Source organism: Oncorhynchus mykiss, chromosome 5 (genome assembly GCF_013265735.2).
Source record: "Oncorhynchus mykiss isolate Arlee chromosome 5, USDA_OmykA_1.1, whole genome shotgun sequence".
NCBI classification, from domain to species: Eukaryota; Metazoa; Chordata; class Actinopteri; order Salmoniformes; family Salmonidae; genus Oncorhynchus; species Oncorhynchus mykiss.
The window spans coordinates 99,058,237-99,070,606 of NC_048569.1; the positions used below are offsets into that span (position 1 = coordinate 99,058,237).

The following is a 12,370-nucleotide window of genomic DNA, read 5'->3' on the forward strand; positions in this document are numbered from 1 at the left end:
TATAGTCTGAAAAATGCTTTCCAGTTTCACTGACTCACCCAATTATGCGCAGCTCACTCGCCGGTGAAGGCCGATACAATTCCTGTCAAAAGCCTGTCTCAAAATAATTTATCGAATATGTTGGCAGCCTACAGCATAAGAATTCGACATGCCTTGTTATTGGGCTATACACAATCCACAGCTAAGCAAGAAGCTACTGAGCCTCTGGCTAAATTACAGGCCTTAGCTTCGACCATAGCCCTCATTGTTAAATATGCCGTCCTTAAAAGGCCATTCAAACTAATGTAGAGTCATAGAGAACCTGATAAATATAGCTGTCCTCTCGAACTGAAAGGTCAATGGTAGCATGTTTCAACATGCATTTTAAATAGGAGAGGAGGAGGAGGTGGGGGGTGGTTGATCTTTATTTATGTTGTTCTACAGCAGTAATCCTCATAACCTGATGGATTCCCCTCCAAAATAACTCAACACTCCCCTCCCAACTCCTTGTGTTTTCCTCTATTTGACCATAGTCTCGGAAGTCCAAAGTTCTCACACACCATGAGCGGAGCCTGGAAGCCGAGGCTAATTTGACCACAGCCCTTTTGAGGTTCTCTGTTTGACCAGACCTCCAGAAATTGATAGCAGAGCTGAGATCAATTGATTGCCAAGTTACTGTCACAGACCATGGTTCCTGTCCAAGTTACTGTCACAGACCATGGTTCCTGTCCAAGTTACTGTCACAGACCATGGTTCCTGTCCAAGTTACTGTCACAGACCATGGTTCCTGTCCAAGTTACTGTCACAGACCATGGTTCCTGTCCAAGTTACTGTCACAGACCATGGTTCCTGTCCAAGTTACTGTCACAGACCATGGTTCCTCATGGTTCCTGTCCAAGTTACTGTCACAGACCATGGTTCCTGTCCAAGTTACTGTCACAGACCATGGTTCCTGTCCAAGTTACTGTCACAGACCATGGTTCCTGTCCAAGTTACTGTCACAGACCATGATTCCTGTCCATTGTGGATGAGTGTAGGGACTGAGTTTACTGATGTAAAAGTCTAATTACTGTGGGATATGATTCCCTATATGAATCTCTGGGTTGGAATGAGATTTAGAAAATGTACAAAGTGAAATCTATTTCAATGACAACTGGAGCCATCTAAATGTTTTTTATTTATTTTGTTATTTTTTATTTAACCTTTATTTAACTAGGCAAGTCAGTTAATTAAGAACACATTCTTATTTACAATAAGATACTAATTATTTTAGCAAAAATGTTTATCTTTAATTTACAATCTGTAGAAATGAGAAATTATGAGAATAGAAAGGTTCAGTACTTTTGTGAAGCAGCACAGTTGAAAAATATATGGCCAATAGAAATCCAAAATGGATGGTGTTGAGAGATAGATGGGAGGGGTTGAATGAAGCTGAAGGTTGGGACTAATAACAAGATAACCAATGTAAAACATACGGGTCTGTGAAATGTATATTGGTTCAGAACCTTTGTGAAATAGCACAGTTACAAATATATGGCAAATAGAAATCAAACTGGATGGACATCAGAAATAGAGGAAGGGACTAAAAACAAACAAAATATAAGTACTGTGAAATAGATTGTCTGTAAAACGTGTATAGTATGTATAAGCTGGACGTAGAAGCCTGAGTGTTGTTGTTTATTAGTTTACTCCAATTGGGGGAGGGGTGGTAGGGTTTGGGGAATAATAAAGGTATATTCAAGAAAAGAAAGTATGTGTGTATATATATGGGTATGTGAATGTATGTATATACAGTATTTCAATTGACTGATTTCCTTATATGAACTGTAACTCAGTGAAATGTTTGAATTTGTGTATGTATATATATATATAGATATATTTACCCCAAAAATAAATGGGGGATTGGAAATGGCACAGACAATTACATTGATGGAAGCAACAATCTATCCTTAATATCAAAGCTGATCCACCCCCTAAAAAAATAAATATATATATATATGTATATATATATATATATATATATATATATGTATATATATTTTTTTTTAATGAAGAAAAACAAATATATGAATACATTTTTTAAATAAATAATAAAATCTTATTTATAATTACAGCCTAACCTGGACAACACTGGGCCAAGTGTGCGCAGCACAACGGGACTCCCAATCACGGCCGGTTGGGATTTAGCCTGGAATCGAACCAGGGTCTGTAGTGACACCTCTAGCAATGCGATGCAGTGCCTTCGACCGCTGCGCTACCCGGGAGCCCAGAGCATAGGCCTGTAACTGTGCTGCTGGCAACAATTTAATTCCGTATTTTTGCCAACGTTTACTGGTCATATTCAACAGGTGTTAAACGTTTGTAAATTCTTCAGTTATTCTGCTCTCTGGAAAACTCAGACCAGAATGCTCTGTAATCGGAATAGATAGCCAGAGTAAATTAACGACCGCAAACTAAAGTGCTGGGAAAGTAGTCAAAAATGACAAAAACAGCAGTATCATTAGATCTGTACAATATATTTCTGTTCCGAAATGCAGAGAAGTAGACGGAGATGTCATACCCTCTAATTTGTTGTGTAAGTGTTTGGCAAACTGGTCGAAAGTGATTTGTTACGGTGAACGGATGTTGGAAGTGATGATGTCACAACGGGGAGATTTAGAATGTCGCAACAACAACAAAAATCCCATTAAAGTGACTGAAGACAAAAATAGAGACAAACAAATGTATAGTTTAAAAAGTATAAATCACATGAAAAAAAAAGTTGTACTGCTAGCACACTATTCCAGATGAGTCTGCACGCTTTGAAATGTTGAATGGCATTTCTAGTTTACACAGTGTAAGAGCAGTAGCATGCAAAACAATAAGGAGAATAGTGCGTTGCAAGTCCCACCTAACTATGAAGTTGTCTAGTGTCCATTGACCACTTTACCTCATCTATTGATTGCATTGTTTGAACAGAGTCTTGGCAGTTAATTAAAAACATGAATGGAATCATTCTTCTAAAATTGTCTGGCTAGCTAACAAACACAAAGGTCAAATGCATTGTTATCACAAATGTTTTATCACAGCACTGGCAAATTAATGGTTGACCAACTCCCTGACCAAAATGGTTTACATCCTGTCATAACAAGGTTCATGACCCTTCTAGTATTCTAATTCCAAATGTTCTGTTTGGGGGATGACCATGCGCTGCATGCCGGGATACATCTCCGTGTTGACACAAAATGGTCGAGTATATTTTGTGACCTGGGAGTTTAGCAGGCCTAAAAGCCAATCTTGTATCGTATTATTTGGCACGCAGAACATCCATTGGAATAGTATATAGTAAGGGCCGAATATAGTGTTCTAGGAAGGACACGTGAGAGCAAGACTGTCGAAGGAAAGCTGATTTGGCCACAGACAGAAAGTCCGCCCCTGAATGACTCGGCTACCGCTCACAGGTCGGTAGTATACATTCTCTATCTAACGCTAGCTAGCTAACACCGGGGATACCGGGATTGGACTGCCATTTACTGTCCGAGGTGATTCCGTAAACAGCGTGAAAAACATCTCCAAAATATTCATACACGTTTGCAGTGATTTGACTTTTTTCTTCTTTTTTTAAAACTCAGTATCCACCCTCCAGTTGTTGACATGTCCAGTTTGACATAATATGGGTTTCACTTCGATTGAACTAGAATCATCTAGCGTCTTCTCAACTCGCTGCTGCTGTGGTGACAGTTCAGGGGCCCGTTTGATGTGAACTAACGTCCGACTAGCTTGTGTTTGTCAACAATGTAACAATGTCGCAACATTGTAATCATTACGCCGATACTGTTGCAACATGACATGTAACCAGGGGTGTAATCATTACGCCGATACCGTTGCAAAGCATTTTGGCAACAGAACCCGTTTACTCTAAATGGGAAACGCAAACGAGAGTTTCCATTGGACAAATTCCCCAGTAGGTCCCTCCCCGTGTCGTTCCGTTTGGTTCTTAAACGGTAAACGGTTTCCGTAATTAATACACCCCAACCTAAATAAAATAATGTTGCAACAATTGTAATGAGTTTGTTGACATCCGGGTGCTGTAGAATATTATCTTCCATGTCAGCACGAACCATATTCTGAATGACGAAGCAAGACTTACTATGTCGAAGGAAGCAAATTAATATGAGGTAGTTGAACTGTATACCTGTTTTATTTCTTGTCTTTTTCATGACTTATTATTCCCGAAACAGAAAGCCTAATATAAAGATGATCCTCAAAGGTTAGTTCTCTAACTTCCTCCCATCTCGTCCGTTTCAGAGTACAGTTACCTACATCACAGAGGACACTAAACCAAGCCGAATGTAAGTGACAGGTACAGGCATGTTACTACTACTAATGCCCCATATTCCCATGAGACACCTCATTTGGCACACAGTTTTTTGAAAACAATTGTTCTGCAATTCCTATTTGGACTGAACATGTCTTGTGAAATATCATTCTGATAAGACACTGTGGTGTAAGGATAGATAATATAATTCTGATATATAAGGATATATATTATCATTCTGATATGTAAGGATATATATTATCATTCTGATATGTAAGGATAGATATTACCATTCTGATATGTAAGGATAGATATTATCATTCTGATATGTAAGGATAGATATTATCATCCTGATATGTAAGGATAGATATTATCATTCTGATATGTAAGGATAGATATTATCATTCTGATATGTCATTGTGATGTAAGGATAGATATTATCATTCTGATATGTAAGGATATAGATTAGCATTCTGATATGTAAGGATAGATATTATCATCCTGATATGTAAGGATAGATATCATTCTGATATGTAAGGATAGATATTATCATTCTGATATGTAAGGATAGATATTATCATTCTGATATGTCATTGTGATGTAAGGATAGATATTATCATTCTGATATGTAAGGATAGATATTATCATTCTGATATGTAAGGATATATATTATCATTCTGATATGTAAGGATAGATATTATCATTCTGATATGACATTGTGATGTAAGGATAGATAATATCATTCTGATATGTAAGGATAGATATTATCATTCTGATATGTAAGGATATATATTATCATTCTGATATGTAAGGATATATATTATCATTCTGATATGTAAGGATAGATATTATCATTCTGATATGACATTGTGATGTAAGGATAGATATTATCATTCTGATATGTAAGGATAGATATTATCATTCTGATATGTAAGGATATATATTATCATTCTGATATGTAAGGATAGATATTATCATTCTGATATGACATTGTGATGTAAGGATAGATATTATCATTCTGATATGTAAGGATAGATATTATCATTCTGATATGTAAGGATATATATTATCATTCTGATATGTAAGGATATATATTATCATTCTGATATGTAAGGATATATATTATCATTCTGATATGTAAGGATAGATATTATCATTCTGATATGTAAGGATAGATATTATCATTCTGATATGTAAGGATAGATATTATCATTCTGATATGTCATTGTGATGTAAGGATAGATATTATCATTCTGATATGTAAGTATAGATATTATCATTCTGATATGTAAGGATAGATATCATCATTCTGATATGTAAGGATAGATATTATCAATCTGATATGTAAGGATATATATTATCATTCTGATATGACATTGTGATGTAAGGATAGATATTATCATTCTGATATGTAAGGATAGATGTTATCATTCTGATATCTAAGGATATATATTATCATTCTGATATGTAAGGATATATATTATCATTCTGATATGTAAGGATAGATATTATCATTCTGATATGTAAGGATATATATTATCATTCTGATATGTAAGGATAGATATTATCATTCTGATATGTAAGGATTGATATTATCATTCTGATATGTAAGGATAGATATTATCATTCTGATATGACATTGTGATGTAAGGATAGATATTATCATTCTGATATGTCATTGTGATGTAAGGATAGATATTATCATTCTGATATGTAAGGATAGATATTATCATTCTGATATGTAAGGATATATATTATCATTCTGATATGACATTGTGATGTAAGGATATATATTATCATTCTGATATGTAAGGATAGATATTATCGTTCTGATATGTAAGGATAGATATTATCATTCTGATATGTCATTGTGATGTAAGGATAGATATTATCATCCTGATATGTAAGGATAGATATTATCATCCTGATATGTAAGGATAGATATTATCATTCTGATATGACATTGTGATGTAAGGATAGATATTATCATTCTGATATGTCATTGTGATGTAAGGATAGATATTATCATTCTGATATGTAAGGATAGATATTATCATTCTGATATGTAAGGATATATATTATCATTCTGATATGTAAGGATAGATATTATCATTCTGATATGTAAGGATATATATTATCATTCTGATATGACATTGTGATGTAAGGATATATATTATCATTCTGATATGTAAGGATAGATATTATCGTTCTGATATGTAAGGATAGATATTATCATTCTGATATGTCATTGTGATGTAAGGATAGATATTATCATCCTGATATGTAAGGATAGATATTATCATCCTGATATGTAAGGATAGATATTATCATTCTGATATGTAAGGATATATAATTATCATTCTGATATGACATTGTGATGTAAGGATAGATATTATCATTCTGATATGTAAGGATAGATATTATCATTCTGATATGTCATTGTGATGTAAGGATAGATATTATCATTCTGATATGTAAGGATAGATATTATCATTCTGATATGTAAGGATATATATTATCATTCTGATATGTCATTGTGATGTAAGGATAGATATTATCATTCTGATATGTAAGGATAGATATTATCATTCTGATATGTAAGGATAGATATTATCATTCTGATATGTAAGGATAGATATTATCATTCTGATATGTAAGGATAGATATTATCATTCTGATATGTCATTGTGATGTAAGGATAGATATTATCATTCTGATATGTAAGGATAGATATTATCATTCTGATATGTAAGGATATATATTATCATTCTGATATGTCATTGTGATGTAAGGATAGATATTATCATTCTGATATGTAAGGATAGATATTATCATTCTGATATGTAAGGATAGATATTATCATTCTGATATGTAAGGATAGATATTATCATTCTGATATGTCATTGTGATGTAAGGATAGATATTATCATTCTGATATGTAAGGATATATATTATCATTCTGATATGTAAGGATAGATATTATCATTCTGATATGTAAGGATAGATATTATCATTCTGATATGTCATTGTGATGTAAGGATAGATATTATCATTCTGATATGTAAGGATAGATGTTATCATTCTGATATGTAAGGATATATATTATCATTCTGATATGTAAGGATAGATATTATCATTCTGATATGTAAGGATAGATATTATCATTCTGATATGTAAGGATAGATATTATCATTCTGATATGTAAGGATAGATATTATCATTCTGATATGTAAGGATTGATATTATCATTCTGATATGTAAGGATAGATATTATCATTCTGATATGACATTGTGATGTAAGGATAGATATTATCATTCTGATATGTCATTGTGATGTAAGGATAGATATTATCATTCTGATATGTAAGGATAGATATTATTATTCTGATATGACATTGTGATGTAAGGATAGATATTATCATTCTGATATGTAAGGATAGATATTATCATTCTGATATGTAAGGATAGATATTATCATTCTGATATGACATTGTGATGTAAGGATAGATATTATCATTCTGATATGTCATTGTGATGTAAGGATAGATATTATCATTCTGATATGTAAGGATAGATATTATCATTCTGATATGTAAGGATAGATATTATCATTCTGATATGACATTGTGATGTAAGGATAGATATTATCATTCTGATATGTCATTGTGATGTAAGGATAGATATTATCATTCTGATATGTAAGGATAGATATTATCATTCTGATATGTAAGGATAGATATTATCATTCTGATATGTAAGGATAGATATTATCATTCTGATATGTAAGGATAGATATTATCATTCTGATATGTCATTGTGATGTAAGGATAGATATTATCATTCTGATATATAAGGATAGATATTATTATTCTGATATGACATTGTGATGTAAGGATAGATATTATCATTCTGATATGTAAGGATAGATATTATCATTCTGATATGTAAGGATAGATATTATTATTCTGATATGACATTGTGATGTAAGGATAGATATTATCATTCTGATATGTAAGGATAGATATTATCATTCTGATATGTAAGGATAGATATTATCATTCTGATATGACATTGTGATGTAAGGATAGATATTATCATTCTGATATGTAAGGATAGATATTATCATTCTGATATGTAAGGATATATATTATCATTCTGATATGTAAGGATAGATATTATCATTCTGATATGTAAGGATAGATATTATCATTCTGATATGTCATTGTGATGTAAGGATAGATATTATCATTCTGATATGTAAGGATAGATATTATCATTCTGATATGTAAGGATAGATGTTATCATTCTGATATGTAAGGATAGATATTATCATTGGATAATATGGATCAATTTGCAACATTGGAGCCAAATCATAGTCCTGCTACATTTTCCTCCGAATGCATGCAATGCTGTGATTAACTTACGATTAGTACATTTAGCATAACTGTTGCATCGCTAGTTTATTCTGACTGTTTTGATTGTTTTTGTGCTTTTTAAATAACATTGTATCTTCCATGTGTGATTTGTTAGTCATGTGATGAGCAAGCTTCCTTTTCAATGGTCATCGTACTAAAACCTTGTCACTTCCTGTTTGAATGTCCTGTACAGGAAGAGAGCGGCTGCAAAGCATCTAATTGAGCGCTACTTTCGGCAGTTAACAGAGGGCTGTGGAAATGGGGCCTGCACGAATGAGTTCTGTGCTTCGTGTCTTGGTTTTCAACCGCTGGATCACAACGCGGCGGCTATCAGAGCCCTGGAGCTCTATAAAATGAATGCCAAACTGTGTGGTCGTCACTCTGCTGCCTTCCCTGACAACAGCAGTGCCAAAGAAACCCACCCTACCTTATTGGGCGATCGTCACGGGAAGATGCCAGACCACGAAGACAACCTGTTTCCTCCTAGGGAAGACTTCAGAGGTAAACACAATACTTTTCACAGTCCCAAAATGACACCCTGTATAGTGCACTGCCCTGTGTGACCTTTTTTCTCGAGAGAATCAAATGGTTGTTCATGCCTTCATTTTAGAGAGAATCAAATGGTTGTTCATGCCTTCATTTTAGAGAGAATCAAATGGTTGTTCATGCCTTCATTTTAGAGAGAATCAAATGGTTGTTCATGCCTTCATTTTAGAGAGAATCAAATGGTTGTTCATGCCTTCATTTTAGAGAGAATCAAATGGTTGTTCATGCCTTCATTTTAGAGAGAATCAAATGGTTGTTCATGCCTTCATTTTAGAGAAAATCAAATGGTTGTTCATGCCTTCATTTTAGAGAGAATCAAATGGTTGTTCATGCCTTCATTTTAGAGAAAATCAAATGGTTGCCCATGCATTCATTTTAGAGAGAATCAAATGGTGGTTCATGCATTCATTTTAGAGAGAATCAAATGGTTGTTCATGCCTTCATTTTAGAGAAAATCAAATGGTTGCCCATGCATTCATTTTAGAGAGAATCAAATGGTGGTTCATGCATTCATTTTTAGAGAGAATCAAATGGTGGTTCATGCATTCATTTTAGAGAGAATCAAATGGTTGCCCATGCATTCATTTTTAGAGAGAATCAAATGGTTCTTCATGCATTCATTTTAGAGAGAATCAAATGGTTGCCCATGCATTCATTTTAGAGAGAATCAAATGGTTGTTCATGCCTTCATTTTAGAGAGAATCACATGGTTGCCCATGCATTCATTTTAGAGAGAATCACATGGTGGTTCATGCATTCATTTTTAGAGAGAATCAAATGGTTGTTCATGCATTCATTTTCCCTGTGATCTCTCTGTGTCCAGAGGTGCATTACCTGACCGAGGAGAAGGTGTATGAGATCCTGAGTATCTGTGAGGGGAAGAAGGACTACTCTCCTCTGATCCGAGTCATCGGGAGGATCTTCTCCAACGCTGACGGGCTGGTGCAGAGCTTCAGGAAAGACAAGGAGCAACACCCCAACACCAAGGAGCAGCGTAAGACCCACCAGGCCAAAGATGAGGACAAGGACGAGGACGATAAGGAGAGAACCACCGCCATGGAGCAGGAATCGGAGGCCTCGGCGTCCGTGGAGGGAGCGACGGGAGCGACGGAGAACAGACTGGGTCCTGTGGAGGTCTCAGTGGACATAGAAGCTGTGAGGAGAGTGTATGACAGACTCCTCTCCAACGAGAAGATGGAATCGGCCTTCCTCAACGCCCTGGTCTACTTAACTCCCAACGTAGAGCTGGATCTAACCTATCTAGACGTGTACGACACCAACCCAGACTACCTAAACATCTTCATCATCGTGATGGAGAACAGCAGCCTCCACAGCCCAGAGTACCTGGAGATGGCCATGCCTCTGTTCTGTAAGTGTATGAGTAAACTCCCTCTGCCTGCCCTGGCCAAGCTGACGCGCCTGTGGTCTCAGTACAGTGTAGAGCACATCAGACGTATGATGGAGACCTTTCAGCAGCTCATCACCTACACGGTAATGTTACATTCTTTATTTGATTTTCAGCTTTTTATTTCATTCATGCTCGCAGTCGACCAGACTGAATTATACAGAATGCACAGTTACATGCTCAATATTCTCTATTCGTTTTTGTCATTTTCTACTTACCTAGAGTTTGATTCCTCCGTAATGAATAGTGCTAACTCGATCTAAACCAGAAGTCATTTGTCACATGCACAGGATACAGCAGGTGTAAACAGTACAGTGAAATACATAGCTGTTATACGCATTTTTAAATGTATTATTCTCATTTATTAAGGTAATCAGCAACGAGTACGACAGCGACAGTCTGGTCAACGATGACGAGTGTGTGGTGGCTGCAGCCAAGTGTCTGAAGGTACTGTTCTGATTTGATACTGCCTTGGTCAATCTGATCTGACGGACATGCTCGTTCCATACAAACTATTAGCAACACCTAGGAGTAGTAGAACCAAGGTCCATTAGCAATACCTAGGAGTAGAACCAAGGTCCATTAGCAATACCTAGGAGTAGAACCAAGGTCCATGGCTTGCAGCCAAGTGTCTGAAGGTACTGTTCTGATTTGAAACTGCCTTGGTCAATCTGATCTGACGGACATGCTCGTTCCATACAAACTATTAGCAACACCTAGGAGTAGAACCAAGGTCCATTAGCAATACCTAGGAGTAGAACCAAGGTCCATTAGCAATACCTAGGAGTAGAACCAAGGTCCATTAGCAATACCTAGGAGTAGAACCAAGGTCCATTAGCAATACCTAGGAGTAGAACCAAGGTCCATTAGCAATACCTAGGAGTAGAACCAAGGTTTATTAGCAATACCTAGGAGTAGAACCAAGGTTTATTAGCAATACCTAGGAGTAGAACCAAAGTCCATTAGCAATACCTAGGAGTAGAACCAAGGTTTATTAGCAATACTTAGGAGTAGAACCAAGATCCATTAGCAATACGTAGGAGTAGAATCAAGGTCCATTAGAAATACCTAGGAGTAGAACCAAGGTTTATTAGCAATACCTAGGAGTAGAACCAAGGTCCATTAGCAATACCTAGGAGTAGAACCAAGGTCCATTGGTATTATCTCAGAGTAGAACCAAGGCTGGGAGCAGAACACTCTCGCCCCACAGCTATGGAACGACTTGCCCTGTCAGGTAAGAGGTACAGACACAGTCAAGGTTTATGAAAAACACACCTTTTTAGCCTTTAAACAATGATGTTACTGTCCTTTTAATTAAAGATTTCTGTATTATTATTTTTTTTCGTATATTTATATTTTATTGTAGACTTTTTTAAAATTTGATTTAATTTGTATTTTCAAACAATAACAACCATATAAGAGACAATAAACAGACTACCACATCAATGACATCACACCTGCTCAGACCCACATGTTCTCTCTGCTACCGCGCACATCAATGACATCACACCTGCTCAGACCCACATGTTCTCTCTGCTACCGCGCACATCAATGACATCACACCTGCTCAGACCCACATGTTCTCTCTGCTACCGCGCACATCAATGACATCACACCTGCTCAGACCCACATGTTGTCACTGCTACCGCGCACATCAATGACATCACACCTGCTCAGACCCCACATGTTCTCACTGCTACCGCGCACATCAATGACATCACACCTGCT

At 35.8% G+C, this 12,370-nt stretch overlaps 1 protein-coding gene across 6 annotated transcripts in view; it reads left to right on the forward strand.

Annotated features, from left to right (window-relative positions):
• The first annotated feature begins 3,140 nt into the window (after positions 1-3,140).
• Positions 3,141-12,370, forward strand: part of LOC110523047 (ubiquitin-protein ligase E3A) — a 39,694-nt gene continuing 30,464 nt past the window's right edge. Inside the window, exons 1-5 of one of the 6 annotated variants that reach the window (XM_036978988.1) lie at positions 3,141-3,419; positions 4,267-4,310; positions 8,885-9,192; positions 10,061-10,728; positions 11,012-11,089. In XM_036978988.1, coding sequence (XP_036834883.1) covers positions 4,309-4,310; positions 8,885-9,192; positions 10,061-10,728; positions 11,012-11,089 — 1,056 coding nt within the window. In that variant the 5' untranslated portion in view covers positions 3,141-3,419; positions 4,267-4,308. Of the gene's footprint in view, positions 3,420-3,982; positions 4,137-4,266; positions 4,322-8,884; positions 9,193-10,060; positions 10,729-11,011; positions 11,090-12,370 lie in introns of those variants that run through there. The other 5 variants (XM_036978990.1, XM_036978992.1, XM_036978989.1 and 2 more) reach the window with 5 other exon arrangements.